Source organism: Artibeus jamaicensis, unplaced genomic scaffold (assembly GCF_021234435.1).
Source record: "Artibeus jamaicensis isolate MK-2021 breed Jamaican fruit bat unplaced genomic scaffold, CSHL_Jam_final contig_924, whole genome shotgun sequence".
NCBI classification, from domain to species: domain Eukaryota; kingdom Metazoa; phylum Chordata; class Mammalia; order Chiroptera; family Phyllostomidae; genus Artibeus; species Artibeus jamaicensis.
In genome coordinates, this window is record NW_026522015.1 from 532,450 (window position 1) to 552,504 (window position 20,055).

The 20,055-nt window shown below is 36.2% G+C and overlaps 1 protein-coding gene across 1 annotated transcript in view; it reads left to right on the forward strand.

Annotated features, from left to right (window-relative positions):
- Positions 1-18,637, forward strand: part of NME8 (NME/NM23 family member 8) — a 60,101-nt gene extending 41,464 nt beyond the window's left edge. The window contains exons 11-16 of the mRNA XM_053655118.1: positions 8,692-8,858; positions 14,007-14,151; positions 14,842-14,949; positions 16,908-17,059; positions 17,622-17,766; positions 18,400-18,637. Of these exons, the coding sequence (XP_053511093.1) occupies positions 8,692-8,858; positions 14,007-14,151; positions 14,842-14,949; positions 16,908-17,059; positions 17,622-17,766; positions 18,400-18,637 (955 nt within the window). The remainder of the gene's footprint in view (positions 1-8,691; positions 8,859-14,006; positions 14,152-14,841; positions 14,950-16,907; positions 17,060-17,621; positions 17,767-18,399) is intronic.
- Positions 18,638-20,055: the final 1,418 nt, after the last annotated feature.

Consider the following 20,055-nt stretch of genomic DNA (forward strand, 5'->3'; position numbering starts at 1 on the left):
TGCTGTGAGTGATAGGTGGCCTCTTGTGTAAACATGAGCTAGTCCCAGGACAGCAGAGCCCCAGGTCTGTCAGGTTGGTTATCCCTGCAGAGAAAAACACAGTTTATGAACCCACATGGTATGAGGAAACTTTGTCCACGCCAACAATAACCCACTTGATCCAATGGTTGGCCAGGGAGGAGTGAGAAAGAAACAGGAAAATAGGACACAGGAACTCAAAATTTTCACCCAGATCCCAAATTCATTTATGATGGCTTTTTATCACATTATTTGTGTTATCTGTTTACATGTCCATCTCCTTAACCCATCTGTGTATTAAGAACCCAAAATATAATGTTGTTTATCTTTGTTTTCCAGTCATCCTTCAGAAGGGGAAGGCGTGGTTCCTTAGCTGTATTGCTCAGTCATATAAATAGTTTCGGGCAGTCTTCATTCATTCATTCATTCATTCATTTATTCTGTTTTGCATCCTTTCATTCATCCCATATCTATTGAAGTCCTATGTGCCAAGTCCTGAGGATACAACATGAGGAAAAAATTAGGTGATTTCTAAGGTCCCTTTCAGCTTTACATCTTTATGACTGAGTGAAGATAACAGTTCCTACTTCCTATAATATATTGTATTTCTCTCTCTATAGAATGTATGTATCCTATTCTTGGTAACCTATTTATTTCTGTACATCATAGCTACAGTTACTTTTTCTATTACAAAATTCTCTTTTAAAAGTATTTCTTGGATCAGAGCAGTCTGAATTCTATAACTTCACTCTCTACTCCCAACTCCAGACCTTTCTTGCCTCTTTAGAATCAAAAGGAATCTGTACAAATAAGCAGCTGGCCAAAGGTCAGGCCCGGAGTTCACTGGTCCTCCTGACTCCTGAAAGTCCAAGATAGAGCTAAGCAGTATTACTGAATTCCTTGCCTTCAAAGTCCAGCTCTCTATGGGCTTTTTCCAATTGTTTCCGTAGGGGAATGACGCCCTGCTGGCTTGTAGCCTAGAGGCCATTTTTGCCTTCCAAGTAAGTACAGGGTTTTCAACACACCAAAAACCAGACATTAATCCACAAAAAGCTAATGTAGAAAAAAATGATTATCCACCTAAGGAAGCACAGCATCCAGAGAAAGGAAGATGTATACAGAAATCAAAACAAGCCAAGTGAAAATGACTGCTAGGGACAGAATAATCCTTAAATAAAATAATAGTAATACTGCTACTACTACTGACAGTAAACTTTCAAATTTGCACTATGGAAATCACAATTTGAATTATAAATTAAGTGAAGAATTCGAGGGCATAATAGTCATTTGAGACTTGAATTAAGGAGTTGGAAAATGAGCTTCAAGAAATAACTCCAAATACAGAAAAAAATGAGACAGAAATTCTCAAAACAGACATAAGTAATCTGAAGAATATGCTGCAGAATCATGTTGTAATAAGAGACATTCCATACAGAGAAGAAAGGACAGATGGACAAGCTATGAATCAATAAGTAATAGGAGAAAAATTCCCTGGAATGAAGAAACACATGCTGAGATCCTGGGGAAAACACTGTACCCTGTTTCTAGAGAGAAAGAACAGGCAGTGATATACTTAATGTTTGAGAGTCAGAGCAGGTAATTTTAACACCCCTTTCCACTACATGGCAATGTTAAGTTCCAATTATTGAGTGAGACAAATAATAATGGACATAAAAGAAACATAGCGAAAATTGTCTTTTATGGCATTTTGTGTATAAATGAACAAAAAAGTAACAAAAAATGGAAACAATAGGTTACTACTGTTTAATTACATTAATGTATTTTTAAAAAGTATAGTTTTTTTTGTAAGCCTTAACTTTTGAAGATTTGTCAGTGACAGTCTCAAAACTGATCTCTGCTATATGAAGTCCGTCCAGGAAGTATCCAGGCATTTAATATGAAAAATAGAGACATTTATTGATGAAGATACAACAAATATTGTACCTAGGACAATGATGCCTCAGTTCCTTACAAAGCTGGCATCATGGGACTTCACACAGTTCTCCTAGTGTCTTTTCCACTGTTCAAAACATGGCAAAATCCTTTGCCAGAATTGCTATCATCTGCCCCATCGTATTTTCTTGAACCTCATCAACATCTAAAATCTCTTCCTTTACAAAGGTGATTCTAGTTTTGGGAAAAACTGGAAGTCACTAGGCTGCCAAATCTGAACTGTAGGGGAACTGAGTCACCTGGGTGATTTGACACTTCAGCAAAAAGCTCTACACAAGACAGGAAGCATGAGTGGGTGGGTTGTTGTGATAAAGCTACCAATCACCAGTTGCCCATACCAGTGGCTGTTTTCATTGTATTGCATCACTCAACTGAGAAGGAACATTGAGGTAATACTCCTTATTAATTGTTTAGCCTGGATGGGTCTACTCATGATGGACAACACCTTCCCAATAAAAAAAATCATAGTTAATATGGTCTTGATCTTGCTGTGACTTTGCTGCACCTTTTTCAGGTGTGGAGAACCAGGTAATTTCCGTTGGGATGACTTCATTTCCGGATCAGAGCCATAGACCCATGATTCATCTCCTGGTTATGATCTTAAGGAAATCTGGTTTATTGTTAATGGTTTAAATCAAGTCATTAGCAACTGCAGCATGGTGTTGATTCTGCTCTGATAGCAGAAGCTGTGGAATAAGTTTTGCCATGCATGACACATTTCATGCCAAGACCCTGTATCAAAATCTTGAACACAGTAGTTTTTGAAATCCCTAGCTCAGCTTCTAGTTCTCACACTGTCAGTCACCAATTTTTGTTGATTATAGCCCATACACATTCAACATTCCCAGGTGTTCTGCTTGTTGCAGGCTTTCCAGAACATGGATCACTTTTGACAGATTCTTGAACATCTTTGAAGCATTTGTGCCACACTTGTATTTGTGCTGCACTTATTGCATTGTCCTCAAAATCCTTTTGAATCATCTGAATAGTTTCTGCGGAGAAAAGTTCAAGCTTAACACAAAATTTGATGCAGATTCATTTGCTCTACTTGCTCAGTCATTCTGAACACATCGACCACACAGTACACAGGCTAACTCATTGGTGTCTATTGTCCCCACTGACTAGTACAGTGAAGTAGTTATTGTTCACGCATGCACATTCCAGTACATTCTCCTTGGCTACTAGGTTACACTGATGTTATGCAAATTGTTCTCATTATATTAACAATGGCTGGAATTTTTTTGTAAAGAGCTTGTATGTATATTGATGTTTAATAAACAGAGATACATAAAATTCCTTTCACAATAAATTCTAAAAATTCAAGTACTGCCAATAGCTTTTTTATTTTAGGATTGATTCTTTCATGTAGAGTACAATGTCAAGTACACTGTTTATTAAAGACAACTAACTTGAAGCCTAGTTGTACAATATATTTTGAAAATTCAGGATTTCTGGCCAAGATAGAGGTGTAGGTAGAAACATTGTGCCTCCTCCAACAACCAATTTTAAAGATAACAAAATTTTAGTAACAAAAACACAACCAAAACACAGAAAATTGAACTGTACAAAAGTTTGACAATAACGAACCATTCCGCAAGACCGGTAAGAGGGGCAGAGTCAGCAACTAGCAAAACAGGGTCAGGCAGGTTGGTCAGTGGCCAGACCAACCCAGGCATGCAGGAGGTGGTTGGCAGATCCCAGGTGTGGGGTGGCAACAGGAAGACCCAGTGGGGGCACAAGGCGGCTGGCTGACTGCAGTCACACATTCACACTCAGATAAACCAGGTGAAGGAGTGAGCAGTGAGATAGACCACAAAGGCTAGGGCCCCAGTGACAGGAATTAAAGCCTAAAAGCACCAATTGGAAAAACTTTCAGGGTCGAGGTGTTGGGAGAAGCTCCCAGGCTCAGAGAGTTCACTGGAGAGACCCACAGGGCCCTGGAGGGTGCACAGGCCCACACAAGCTGGAGCCAGCACGAGGGGGGCTGGTTTGCTTGTGGGAAGCAGCAAAGGGGACCAAAATTCAAGAGAGAGCAGAACAAACACCATTGCCCCTCTCTGACCCTGCCCCCACATAGAGCTTCACAAACCAGCGATCTGGGTCCCTCCTTGCTGGTGAACACCTAAGGCTCCATCCCTCATATGTAACAGGCGTGAACAGACCAAAGCATTATGGCTCAAAAAGAACAGCTCAAAGCCCCATAGCCAATAATTTTAAGCGACCAATAGATAGCCACCTATCAGACACACAGTTCAAAACACTGGTGATCAGGATACTCACAGAACTGGTTGATTTTAGTCACAAATTAGAGGAACAAATGAAGGCTAAACTAATTGAAATGAAGGCAAACACACAGCAAACCAATAGTGATGGAAAGGAAACTGGGACTCAAATCAAGGGAGTGGACTAAAAGGAAGAAAAAAATGACCAAACAGAAAAGAATGAAGAAACAAGAATTCAAAACAATGAGGAGAGGCTTAGGAACATCCAGGACATCTTTAAACATTCCAACATCCGAATTATAGGGGTACCAGAAGGGGAAGAGGAAGAGCAACAAGTGGAAAACTCATTTGAACAAATAATAAAGGAGAATTTCCCCAATCTGGCAAAGGCAATGGACTTCCAGGAAATCCAGGAAGCTCAGAAAGTCCCAAAGAACTTGGACCCAAGGAGGAACATACCAAGGCACATCATCATTACATTAGCCAAGATTAAAATGAAGGAGAGAATTCTAGAAGCAGCAAGAGATAAGGGGACAGTCACCTACAAAGGAGTTCCCATCAGACTGTCAGCTGATTTATCCAAAGACACCTTACAGGCAAGAACAGGATGGAAAAAGGTATTCCAAGTTATGTCACCCAAGATTGCTCTACCCAGCTAATCTTTCATTTAGAATGGAGGGGCAGATAAAGTGCTTCTCAAATAAGGTCAAATTCAAGGAGTTCATCATCACCAAGCCCTTATTATATGAAATGTTAAAGGGACTTATCTAAGAAAAAGAAGATAAAAATATGAACAGTAAAAGGACAGCAAACTCAGAGTAATTGACAACCACACCTAAAACAAAAGCAAACTAAGAGGACAGCTAGATCAGGAGCAGAACCATAGAAATGGAGATCACATGGAGGGTTAGCAACAGGGGAGTGGGAGAAGGAGAATGGGGGAGAAGGTACACAGAATAAGTAGCATAGACGATAGGTAGAAAATAGACAGGGGGGAGGGCAAGAATATTATGGGAAATGTAGAAGCTAAAGAGCTTGTGACACATGGACATAAAGTAAAGGGGGGATGATAGGAGAGGGGGTGTGCAGGGTGGAGGGGAATGAAGGGGGTGAAATGGGACAACTGTAATGGCATAATCAATAAAATATATTAAAAAGAAAAAAAGAAAATTCAGCACTTACCACAGGAATTATTTAGCATGTAGAAAAAAATGTTTTTTTCAAGAAAGAGTAGTTTGTCACCAACATTGTTTAGAATTGCTGGTGCATGGTGATAATAAAGCAACTCAGCTTTTAGTTAGTTTTACTAATGGCTTAAAATTTCCCTACAGACAACCCAACCCACAGGTCACCCCTTCCACCAACTCCATTGTTGGCAGCAACTGAATTACAAAGGAAAAATCTCTGACTGCAGTAAGACTTGTTATCAGGCTACTACGACTTGTTATTGGACTACTAAGAGAAAAAGACTCCAACACCTGTATTCTTTTTTTTAAATCCTCACCCAAGAATATGGTTTTTAATTGATTGCAGAGAGAGAGAAAGGGAGATAGAAAGAAACATCAGTGCAAGGGAGAAACATTGATTGGTTGCCTCCTGTATGTGCCCCAACTGGGGATCAAACCCACAACCTAAGTATGTACCCTAACCAGGACTCAAAACCACAACCTTCTGGTGCAGAGGATGTGCAGAATGATGTTCCAACCAACTGAGCTATCTTGCCAGAGCCAACTCCTATATTCTTAACAAAACCAAGATATCACTTACCTGTTGGAGCAGAGGAAGATGTTCAAGGAATGCTTAGGAATATATCACCTATGTAATCTTTCCATGAAAAATGTTTGAGGAAGGACTCAACAAAACCAAAAAAAAATGACACCTTGATATGAGGATAATAAAAGAAGGGAAACAGTTGTTACCAGTGAATCTTAGAATTGATGAACACAGATACCCCCTGCCCCACATAACACACATGCACATTACATAATTTTGGGTTATAATATAATAGCTAGTGAAGGACGCTTTGAACAAAAGAGAACTCTGATAGATCCTAAATTATAACACACCTAGGAGTTACCTAGTATATGTGGCAAAATGGTTAAAAAGTCCCATACAGGAGAGAGGAAAGATGAGATAAATAAGGTAATGGAAGTATTTTAAGGTTCTTATTTGAATTTGTAGAAAGGGGATGAATGGAGTGTGATTTAGAGAAATAGTGTGTCAGAATGCAAGAAATATTTGGCATATATGTGTTTATGGAAGCAGGTAAAAGATGGCAAAAATTAGCACACATTGGTGCAGTGAATCAGTATAATATAATTGCTACATTAACAAGGGGAAAAACATGGAATGAACAGCAATTTGCTCAGGCCAGCAAAATAAGGTAAAGATTAAAAAAAACCCTGACAATACCATTTAAAGTAAATAGTACATATAAAATAAAATGGAGTGAACATAGTCAAGTATATGGCTATTTTACTAGTTATGGAAAGCTTAATTATCCCATTAAATACAGAGATTATGAAACCAAGGTAAAAAAACTAAATTAAAAAATAAGTAAATGATTAATGCAGAAAAGAATCATCAGTGGGTGTTAAAACTATTGTGTGAAAAATATATAGTTTCAAACAGTGTCCTCAAAGATATCTTATTATTTACAAAGTAGAAATTGTAAATTTTCAGTGGAGAAAACTAGGGGTACCACTTTAACCATATTAATATTACCAGTAATAAGGAAAACAGGTGTAATGTACTCCTAATGTGATGTACCAAGAAGAGTATAGCACAATTTATGCAGTATTCCTGCCAAAGGTTCATACCTGAATGTAATAGGAAACTACTGGGCCCTCCAAGACTTTGAAACTATTCAAAACGAGGAACAGTGTACAGAACAACTGGGTTGGATTCCAAAATATCACTGTTTTGAAAGATGAAAAAAGCTGAGGCACTGGAGATTAAGAGAGATTAGGGAGATAGGACTACTACATGCAAATGTAATCCCAAAATAGGAAAAAATTACTACAGATAAGACCTGATTATGAAATTGGTGAAATCTGAATGAGAACTGTGTATGATATACTAGTATGTTAACAGTTTTGGTGAATTTAGAGTTCATTATCCTAGTCTTAAAACTTTCTGTCCTTTCAAAATAAAGTTTTAAAAGCTGCATTCATATTGTTTAGAAAAAAACACACAAATAAAAAGAAAATTAAGGGGATGGCAAAAAACCAAAAAGCCAGGAAAAATAATGTATTAGAATTGAATATCAAAAGTGTTAAACTTGATTAAAAAAAACATGATGTAAGAGGCAACATTTATGAAGAAGATATAGTAGTCAAAATGTCCCAAACAATGTAACAGTTAAAAATACAAAAATGAAAGTATTAGAAAAATAAGGAGCACACAAAAATACCTTGGTAAAAAATTTCAGTACACAGCAGGCAAAGATACATAAGGATATATATGAGTGGAAATACACATTCAATAGTTATATGTAATAATCTATAATATATGAAGTATAAATATACTTACAAAGAAAACCGTAACAGGCTTTTAAAACTTATTAGACTGATATTGGTTCTCAAAGGTATAGTTTTTAGGTGCATAACTCACCCAAAAGTCATCTACACACTGCACTGTGTGCCTATCACCCAAAGCAAAATCTCCTTCCATCTCTATTTATCCTCACTTTGCTTACCTCCATCTAACCCCACCCCTTTCCCTCTGGTTATCACCACCCCGTTGTAGTTTTGTTTAGTCCCCTCACCTTCTTTTATCTAGTTCCCAACACTCCTTCCCTCTGATAGATGTCCACATTTTTTTAAATCTTTTTATTTTATTTTACTTATTTATCTTTAGAGGGGAAGGGAAGGAGAGAAGGAGAGAAATGCATGGTTGCCTCTCATGTGTCCCCTGCTGGGAACTGGCCTACAATCCAGGCATGTACTCTGACTAAGAGTGGAACCTCAATCCTTTGATTTGAAGGCCTGTGCTCAATCCACTGAGCTACATCAGCCAGGGCAACATTTTTTAAAATTAAGATTTCACCACACACATTTTCTGTTTATAATCCAATTACATGGGAAATAAACAATTAAAAAAGGACCAAAATGTCTTACCTATTAGAAAATATGAAATGTACTTCTTGATGAAATAACTCTTGATTCAAAGACAAAGGAAAAGGAAAAATAGAAACCTTCTGAAAATCTTTACAAAGAAAAAAGAAAAAAAAAGTTAAACATTTTATTTTGGTCTTTTTTATTTTCTCATGAAGTCAAATATTCATGATTTCACTTGATTGATCTGTGGATTGGTTCAATAAAAAATCAAATTAAATATATTATTCTTTGATGTGATATATGCAACTTATCTTTATGTGAAATTATATTTTTGTTTTACTAAACCCCAAATTATTTGTGAGCATATTATCAATTTTAATTTCTTGGCATGCTTATTAAACTTCAGTTTATAATCTTAAATTATGTTTTGATTTCAACAGTTTACAAGAATATCTGGAAAGACAAAATATATCTCAGTTTTGTGATATTGAAGAGAATGTAGATAATGTTAATAAGTTTATTGATATCTTCTTTCCTAATTTTAAAAACGTAAAGTTAGAAAGGATACTGGCATTACTTCGACCAGATCTCTTTCGAGAAAAGGGAGGTAAGAAATAAAATGTAAGTTGTTAAAATATTTCATACATGGATTTGAATAAACCCTACTGTAATTACATTAACAGATATTATTTTAGAATTTAAAAAATTACCTAAAGTAAGAAATTTAGTTAGTATTAATTTAATAATTTCTCAATAGTAAATAATAAATTTCTATAATTCAAGCACTGACAAAATATTTTCTAACCTATCAATTTGTTAGAGTAAATTTTAACGTGGCAAGAATTATTACATAATAATGATTGGAAACTTTCATGTCTGAAATGCCTTAATTCAAAGCTAAGGTCAACCCTTTATTAATAGTGTGATTTGAAAAAGATGCTTTATCAAGTCTATTTCTTCTAATACAGAATAATACTGAATGCAAACTTTAATTGAAAAGTAAGTTAAAAAATCCAGATGTAAATGAGAAAACATAAATACAGTGCCTACACTTAAAAAGTTCTCGTCATTTCCTAATTCTGCATTCACATAGCAGAGTGAACATGGTGGCAGAATAAGAGCACAACCATAAATTCACACTATTAACTCTTTTTCATAGCTAGTGTGTGAAAATACTGTAATATTTTTATATTGACCTTATATGACCTGCTGAACTCAGTTTTAGAAGCTTTGGTGTGGTCTCCTTGGGCATTTCTATGGAGACCAGAATTTCTTCATCCCAGATGTATGTACATTTGGAGCTAGATAATTCTTGGTTGAGGGAGGCTGTCATGTGCATTGTAAAATGTTTACAACACCCTCAGTCTCAACTGAATAGATGCCAGTAGCACTCACCCATCATCCCCAAGAACAAAAAAATGACATGGTCATGTGGACTCTTGGGGGACAAAAATCTTTGGCCCAGAGCTTCTGACGTAGACAATGATATCATTGCAAATCAAGATAGTTATAACTTTTCCTTTCCAATCTGTATACCTTTATTTCTTCGGCTTGCTCCATTGTTCTGACTAGCTAGAACTTCCTGACTGATGCTGACTGGGAGAGGTGAGAATAGACAGGCTTGCCTTGTTCCTGACCCTATAGTGAAAACATTCCATTTTTACCAATAAGCATTATGGCATTGCTATATATTCTTTATCAAATTAAAGAAATCTCCACGTATTCCAAGTTCTGGAATTTTTCTTTTATGAATGGATGTTGTATTTTCTCAAATATTTTTTCTGTATCTCCTGATATAATTTTTTTCTTTGAGTTTGATAATATGGCGATTACTGTGATTTTTTAATGTTGAAGCTGCTTTGCATCCTCCAAATAAACCACATTTAGTTGTTGTATTTTTTTTACATACTTCTGGACTTGGTATTTAAATATTTTGTTGAGGACTTTTGTGCTTATATTATGGGGGTTATTTGTTGTTTTCTTGTAATGCAGGCCTTATAAATTGAGGTGAGTTGTTATTCCTCTTCTACTTTCTGGAAGAGAGAGTGTATAATTAATATATCTTTCTTAAATGTTTATCAGAATTTACTAGTGTAACTGTCTGGGCCTAGAGTGTTCTTTGGAATGTTTTGTTTGCCTTTAAAATCTTTCTTAATATTTACTTGCTTGTTAAATGGATAGATTTTTATAAATTAGAACACTTGTAGCTTTATAGAAAATTAAGATAGTACAGAGTTCCCACATGCCTGCTTAACAGTTTCTCCTATTAACATATTTCTGTGATATATTTTTATAATTAATGAACTGATATTGATACATTGTTAATGACTAGAGTTCATAGTTTACATTAAAGTTCTTTATTTTGTAACTTCTGTGGGTTTTTACAAATGCATAATATCATGTGTATTCTTTACAGTATTATACAGAATAGAGTCACCTATTCATTCCTCTCATCCTCCTCCCAACTCCAGGCACCCACAAATCTTTTTGCTGTCTCTATAGTTTGCCTTTTTTAGAATGTCAGAGAGTTAGAATCGCACAGTATGTAGCCTTTCCAGACAAATTTCTTTTACTTAATATGCATTTTTTTAGGATGAGTAAGTAGAATTTATTTATTTTTGTTGTTCAGTTATACTTGTCCCCATTTCCCCCACATTACTCCCCTCTGCCTTACCCACCCTCCCTCCTCCCACATTCAGTCCTTCCCCCAACCTCGATGGCTTTGTCCACAGGTCCTTTATACATGTTACTTGAACTGAACCTTCCACATCTTTCTCTCGTTAGCCCCTTTCCCCTCCCCTCTGCTTATTGTCAGTTTGTTCTTTATTTCCATGTCTCTGGTTCTATTTTGCTCCTGTTTGTTTTGTTCATTAGGTTTCACTTATAGGTGATATCATATGGTGTTTGTCTTTCACCATCTGGCTTATATCACTTAGCATAATACTCTCCATCCTGACATCCTTCCATGCTGTCAGGAAGGATAGGAGTTCTTTAATTCTTTCTGCTGTGTAGTATTCCATTGTGTAAATGTACCACAGTTTTTTTATACACTCATTAACTGATGGGCACTTAGCTTGTTTCCAGCACTCAGCAATTGTAAGTAGCACTACAATGAACATTGAGGTGCATAGGTTGTTTTGAATTGGTGTTTCAGGGCTCTTAGAGTATAACCCCAGCAGTGCAGTTGTTGTATCAAAAGGCAGTTTTATTTTTAGTTTTCTGAGGAAATTCCATACTGTTTTCCACAGTGGCTCCACTAGTCTGCATTCCCACCAAAAGTGCACTAGGGTTCCCTTTTCTCTACATCCTCTCCAGCGCTTGCTGTTTGCTGATTTGTTTATTTTGGCCATTCTCATGGATGTAAAGTGATATCTAATTGTGGTTTTAATTTGTATCTCTCTGATGGCTAGGGATGCTGAGCATCCTTTTATATGTCTCTGGGCCCTCTGTATGTCCTCCTTGGAGAAGTGTCTATTCAGGTCCTTTGCCCATTTTTAATTGGATTGTTTATCTTCCTGGTGTGGAGTCGTGTGAGTTTTTTATGTATTTCACAGATCAAACCCTTGTCTGAGGTATCATTGGCCAATACATTTTCTCATACAGTTGGTTCCCTTTTAGAGATCTAGACAGCTGCATACTAAAAAATTAAACTTGACCACCAACTTACACCATACACAAAAATAAACTCAAGATGGATAAGAGACTTAAATATAAGTCACAATACCATAAAAGTCCTAGAGGAGAACATAAGCAGGAAAATTTCAAATATTCCACACAGCAATATTTTTACCAATATGCCTCCTAGAGCAAGGGATATAAAAGAAAGAATAAACAAATGGGACTACATCCAATTAAAAGCTACTTAATATGCATTTCAGTTCCACCATGTCTTTTTGTGACCTGTTAGCTCATTTCTTTTTATTGCTGAATAATGTTCCATTTTATGGCTGTGCCAAAATGTATCCAGTTACCTATTAAAGGACATCTTTGTTGCTTTTTGTTTTTTTTATGAATAAAGCTGCTATAGCCATTAACATATGATTGTTTTACATGTGTAGACATAAGTTTTCACCTCAACCGGGTAAATATTTCACCTTGGAGCATGGATACTGGATCGGATGGTTAAACTATGTTTAGTTTTGTAAGACACTGTCAAAGGCCTTCCATAGTGGCTGTTGCATTTTCAATTTCAAACAGCAATTAATGGGAGTTCCTGGTGCTATACAGGTCATTGTTTAGAATTATTCTATTTTAATAAGTATAAAATGGTATCTCACTGTTGTCTTGATTTACAATTTCCTAATGACATATGATGCTGAGCATCTTTTCATATGGTAACTTCTATTTCTGTATCTCCTTTGTTGAGCTATCTCTTCAGATTTTTGCCCATTTCTTTTTTTTAATTTAGTTATCTTTATAGGGGAAGGGAAGGAGAAAGGGAGAGAAATGTATCAATGTATGGTTGCCTCTCATGTGTCCCCTGCTGGGAACTAGCCTGCAACCCAGGAATGTGCCCTGACTGGGAATCAAACCATGATCCTTTGGTTCGCAGGCCCATGCTCAGTCCACTGAGCTACACCAGCCACGGCGTTGCCCATTTCTTAAGTGAGTTGTTTGTATCTGTTGAGCTATCGGTTCTTTGTATATTGTGACCATGTCCTTTATATATTCATATATGTAGTATTTGCAAATATTTTTCTAAGTTTTTAATCTGTGGTTGTTGAACAAGGTCTTTGACTGAAAAGTTTTTATTTTTAATATAGTTCAACTTATCAGTTTTTTTTGGATTGTTCTTTTAGTGTTTAAACTAAAATATCATTGCCAAACCCAATATCACCAAGATTTTCTCCTCTGTTACCTTTTAGAAAGTTTATAGTATGGTGTTTTATATTTAAGGTTATAATCCATTTGAGTGGATTTTTGCAAAAGGTATAAGGTGTATGTCTAGATTTTTTTGCACGTTTATGTCTAGTTGTTCTATCGCCTTTTGTGGAAAAGCTATTATTGCTTCACTGTATTACCTTTGCTTATTTGTCACAGATCAGTTGACATATTTATGTGTGACTATATGTAGGTTCTCTATTCAGTTAGGTTGATCTGTGTGTCTATTGTTTTGCCTTTCCATCTCTGTCTAGTTTTGTAGTCAGTCTTGAAGTGGGTAGTATTAGTCCTCCAACATTGCTTTCCTTTCTCAATACTAAGTTGGCTATTCTGGGTTTTTGCTTTACTATATAAACTTTAGAATCAGTTTGTCAATATCCATATCCATGAAGTAACTTGCTGGGCTTTTGATTGGGATTGTATAGAACTTAGAGAACAAGTTGGGAAGAATTGAAACCTTAACAACATTGAGTCTTCCTAGCCATGAACAATGAATGCATCCCCATTATTTAAGATCTTTGATGCTTTTCACCAAAGGTTTGTAGTATTTCTCATTTAAGTCCTATATATATTTTGATAGATTTCTACTCATGTATTTCATTTTTTGAAATAGTAATGTAATTAGTATACATGTTTTGCAAATATTTTTCTTTTAATATATTTGTAATACTAATGTACTAATGTAAATAGTGTTGTTTTAAATTTCAAATTCCAATGTTTATTATTAGTGTATAGAGAAATCATTAACTTTTGTATATTATTTATAACTTGCAACTTTGCTATAATAGTTTCTTGTTAGTTTCAGGTAATATATTCTATATTATGTGTATAAAAATAACCTAGCAATTTAAAACTTATGTGACTTTTTATTTAGAGGATGTTTTGAATATTATTCAAGTTGAAGGCTTTAACATACTGATGCAGAGACAAATAGTATTATCAAAAGAAGAAGCACAGACATTGTGCAAGGAATATGAAAATGAAGATTATTTTAGAAATCTTATAGAAAACATGACCAGGTAAAGTAGATTTCTGCTGTAGAATGCACACCCTGATTTACTTTTGAATCATATAAATCTTCTTTTAACCTTGTTTTCTGCTCAAGTCGCCACACTTTTCAATTCTGTAAATAAGTGCTGAGTCTGCATTTTTGCCAGTTTCTTTCCCATGTTGATACTCTGCTCACCTGTCTGCCTTCTCTGGTCCTCCTGGAATGTTATTGGGGTAATGGAAATATCCCAGGTGAAGTTGCTGAAGTCTGCTTGAGTTGAATGCCAGAAATTCAGGGTGTACAACAACATTAAGTCCAAACAGGACTGACCGACTCTCAAGGACTTTTGCAATCCTAAAGATCATGAGTTCTAAGAGAGGCACGTGATGCTAGGAATCTCTCAGGTTTCTAAAAGAGTGAGTGAAATAGAAGCTTAGGTAGAAATTCAGCGAGAGTATATAAATCAGCAGGAGTATAGGAACTATACAGAAACTACTCTATTAGAACCAAGACCTTTCTTTTCCCTTCATTTCTGCTTTCATCCAAAAATTTTATAAATATGCTCTTAAGAATACACCAACAGAAATTAATTTCAGCCTCTTCATAAAAGGATTATTTTGACATTTTATATTCCACTTACAAATACACTTGTATTATCTATGTATAATTAGCTGCTGAGTCGTATTTTTATTAGCTTGTTTTTTTTCATTTTTAACAGTGGTCCATCTCTAGCCCTTGTTTTATTAAGAGACAATGGTTTACAACACTGGAAAAAGTTAATTGGACCAAGCACTGTTGAAGAAGCAAAAGGCTTTCTTCCAGAGAGGTAGGATTCATATCATGGATCCCCAAATATTATCAGGGGAGCCATTATAATTTTCTTTTGATATAGAGTACAGAAACAGCTTTAGCTCAGGGGAGGTTCTCAGGATGGCTACTTTTCCTGGGTCAGGGGTAGACTGCTATTCTCTGGAGGTCCAGCCCAGGGCCAACCTGAATGTTGCCAAAGCTTTGTAAGAGAAGGTTGTGAGCGATTTGTTTTGGAGCTGTGAAATAAGTGAGGCATACCCAGTCCAAAGGCCAGCTTTTGGCAGAAATAACTACTGTATCCATGGTTTGGGAGAAATTCTTTTGAGATGGACATGATGGCAGCTGAAGGTTATTTAGTTGATCATCTTTTCAAGATGATTGTAATTAACTTGATGTGTAGTCTATAATTTGGTAAGAACCATTACTAAATTCATTTACCTGATAAACCTGAGATTATAGCTAAACTTTGTAATCAATTTAACACAAGATATAGTACCTGGCACATACGGGGCACTTTATAAATTTTTTTTATCTTAACTGTCAGACTCACTATCACCTAGAGGATGGGGATAGTATCTCATGCATCCCCATTCTTGGGATGTGGCTGATAGAAACTAACTGAAGTGCAATTAGCTTGAATTCTTTGTGCCCATATTTAATTGAAGAATTCAGTTTAGGGGAAGAAAGGCTCTGCCTTCAAGTGAGCAAGAATAGAGGTGCTCTATTAGGCAGAGCAAGCTTGACACATATTTACACAATAAATAACAGTACTTATGAAACATCACTTATATAAATGTGTATGCACCCTGAGCCTCCTGGAAGATGCAGGCCAAGATCAGCTGTTGCCTATACCCTGCTCTAGAGCCACCCAGGATAAACTACAGAGTGATCTGTACGTGGCTGCTCCTTGTGTTGGACTTGGAGGTGCCCAGAAATGGCAAACTGAGAATTGAGTCTGGCTGCCATGAGTGCTGGGTCTGGGGCCACTGTGCAAGAGGTATGGGGCATGCTGAGGCCAGACACTGTTTGTTCGAGGTTTGTGAACCTTTGGGAAATTTTAAGAAAGTCTTCAGTGAGAGCCAAGAAAGGTTGTTTTAATGCAAAGGCCACTAGAAAGCTTGGCTGGACCTGCAAGCTGATCGTGGCCTGTGTCTACCAGGAGGCGCAGAGCAAGCATACCTGGTGCACAGCTTCAGACCCTGCCAGAGCATCACTCAATCACCTCCACAAGCAGAACACTCAGGGGCTGATTAATCAGGCACCAGGACCCCAAGGAAGTGAGTTCTGCTTTGGGCCATTTCCCTCTGCACAGCAGTTTTTTAACTGCAGTCATAGCCATACCTGGGCTCCTCTTTTGTTGCTGCTCTTGCTTACCAGGAGGGTTCCATCATAGTTTCACTTGGATTTAAAGTTGATAGTTTGGTATCTTAGGTGTAGAGTGAAATGCCCTCTCTAGTGCTTTTTTTTATAGTAGTGGTAAAAGAAGGAAAAAGAATATTTATTGAGAGCTTAACCTGTACAGTGTATTTCAAATACATCATCTGATTACACCCTCAGAATCACTTTCCAAAACAAGTTTTATTATCATTTTTATATGGGAGACAACTAATGCACAGAGAAGTAGTATCACATAGCTAGAAAATAGTGGGATCAAGATTCTGTCACTGGGCCAGGGCATCCATTCCTCTATTCACAGCTGTCTGTCAGTATCCAAGATCAGGATTATTTAAATGTCCATGGCCTTTCTTCCTAAAGACTACTATATCCTTAGAATGAAATAGCATGCCCCAAGTACTCAGCAATTACTTCCTTTTCTACTATGCCTAGGTCAGGGATGAGTTACTATTGCTTGGTAATTTTTAAACAATTTATATAAATAGTATTATATTGTTATGTTACGTTATGTTATGTTATGTTACATTATGTTATGTTATGTTATGTTAAACAGTTTTTAACTTGATTTCTTTTCCAAAGTTTATGCATACAATTTGCAACAGGAAGTTTGCCTGTCAACCAGTTGTATGGAAGTGACTCATTAGAAGCTGCTGAAAGAGAAATACAGTATTTCTTTCCTCCTCAAACCACTTTAGCACTGATTAAATCTCATGTAACACATGAACAAAGAGGTACATATTTAAAAATAAAAGCCATTGTATACATATTTCCAAATTGAGTGAAATTTTTCAAACAGAAAAGTTGAAAGAATAATGAACCCCTTCCTCTGCAGAATGTAGCCACCAGAGTTTAGGCTGTTGGTGAGATTTTAACAAGACATGCTTTATTTAATTCCCTCAGTTGTGCCCTTATATTTCAGGGAGAAGAGTTCAGATTAGCTCTCACCTCCAATCCACCTCTAGCAAGAAGTTCCTTGGCATTTGCAGCATGGAGACAAAACAAGTCTTCATGTGTAGCATAGGAGCAGATCTCCTCTCCCACTTCTGTAGTCCATCAGACATTTCGGGTGGTTTCTGGAAAGATGAATCTCAGGGACTGAACATCTATAATAACATGTTAAAGTTCTTCTCAATGTTAGTCTGGTGCTTTTTAAGTTCTGAAGTTTAGCATAGCTTTTTTTTTAATCACAGTCATGCAATAAAATTATTACTCTCCTTAGTTATTTTAATCTGCTTGAATATGGAACAGAAATGGAGGCAATCTCTATGATTAGCAAATATATGTTTTCCCTAGAGGAGATCTTCAACCTTATTAAAGAGGCTGGATTTGATATGACACAGGTGAAGGAAATGCTACTAACAAAAGAGCAAGCAGACACAATTTATTTTAAAATTGTAAAAAAAGACTTTTATAAAGATGTACTGGAAACACTATATGAGTAAGTTTCTGATATATATTTCTTTTCATTATTAAGTAGCAAATGTTCATTGTAGAAACTGAAAAATATAAAAATTAATTAAAACATTCCATTAATCGAATTCATGAACAGACAACTTAATATTTGGGGCTCATTTTTTTCTATTTTTTTCTTTTCTTACCTTTCTCCCCTTCCTTCTGCCTCTCCTTATTTCTTTTTTCCTTTCCCTTCCTTCCTTATTTCCTTTCTCTTTTTTATTTAGGTCTTCACATTAGATATAGAGGCTATTTGAGTTTAAATCTCTGTTACCAACAAAATTCATCTGTGTCTTAGTTTTCTATATGTAAAATGGGGATAATAATATTGCCTACCTCATAGGTTTGTTGTGAAGAATAAATAATTAATACACTGAAAGTACTTGAACAGTGTCTGGCACATGTCCCTAGAATTAAACCACAACATATTTTTAGTCGCACATACAGAAACTGTTGAAAGAGGGATAAATGAAATGAAAAAAATCACAAAATCTCACTGGAAGTACAAAGAATTTAAAAAAGGTCTCTGGATGAACCTGTGGTGTTCTGTCTTTAGCCATGTATGCAATTTGTACAGTTGCAAATAGCCCAAGTCTTCTGAAAGCATCGTTTTTTGCAGGGGTCCATCTGTGGTCATGGCTCTGACCAGGTGGAATGCTGTTTCAGAATGGAGACGATTGATGGGTCCCACAGACCCAGATGAAGCAAAACTATTGTCCCCAAACTCCATCCGAGCCAGATTTGGAAGAAGTGTTTTGAGAAATGCTGTACATGGATCATCTAATTCCTATGAAGCAGTAGAGACAATTAATAAAATATTTGAAGATTTAGTTCCTGCAAATAATGAGGCAAACTAAAGCACAGTACTTCTTTAGTAATTGTTATTTCCTTTTCTTTGGTTGTTATAGTGACTCTGCCTAGGACAACATTGTTCTGATCAGAACGTTCCCCATGTTCCTGTGTTAAACGATTTCCTGCCAGACAATAAAATTACACTGTTCCATAGCAGCCTTGAAGCCTCAAAGTCAAGCCTTGTAGATGCCAGGGACCTGAGATATAGTAAGGCAAGCAAGATACTCTTGGGTTTGAAAGCCTTGGTCCCAAACTCTTTGTGCTGTCATGACAGTTTCATGAAGTCCCTCTCCTTTATTTCCCTTCATTTCTCCTCTTTGAATTGCCAAGGTCTCATTCAGCAACCTCAACTCAATTCACTAAGTATTTGAGAACTTGGAACCTACTACCTCCCTGTGGGTGATATATGATAATAGAATATTAGAAACCGTAAAGCAAAATGTAGTCTTTTGTATTCCTTGGCAAATAGGTACTTATATGGGGAGAGATAGCTGTGTAATATGCATGTAAATTGAGTCTGCTTAGTTGCAGAGAGAAAACTTGAACACTTTTTAATCCTAGGCAATGTGGGAGATAGAGTACAAAACAAGTGACTTCACGTTAAGCCTCCTTTCCTTCTTTATTTTCAAAGGGAAGGCTCACAAATGTACACATGTGTGGCTCTGAATGCTGTCTTGAATATGACTGTACAGACTTTTCACATGTGTAGTGTTGTCGTCAGCCAAATTAAAAATCCATTTTCTGAGCATAATAAGAAAACAATGTGAAATGGAGAAACCCCTCCACACCCATCCAGGTTCCTCAGGAAGAGAAGAGTACATTGTTCCCTTAATATTGTCATTTAGACTATGATTTCTCCATGCATAAGAACATTCTATCAAAACTTTAAATGCAAAAATAAAAGTACATTCTGGCATAGTACCACTCTTCCCATGAACTTATTCAATTATAGACCAAAGTATCATTGTACAACCTATAAACATTTATGTTGGGAAAATATGTATTGTATATCTGTTTGAACTGTGGGTTTTGGTTAATAGAAAACTGGTTGAATGAAGGTTTTTTACCTTTGGGGAGATAAAAATATAATGGGGAGACAATACTCACAAAATAATATCTAATTATAGCCAACATAAAATAGCATATTATTAAGCATATCAATGATGAATAACTTGGGCTGGGAGCATTAGTGGCAATGCATTGCATTAATAGCATTGATTAGCAACATGGTATAGATCTATCCTAACATTTGCATATCCCTTTCTTTTTTGATAAGGGGAGAATTATGAATAATATCAGGGACTTCAGATTTTTGTATGATTCAGTACCAAGTTGACAGATGTATATTTGATGGGTAGGTGTTTGAGGAGGTAAGAAATGAAATAGATCTTGAATAAAGGGTAAGATTTTCAAAATCAGAAAT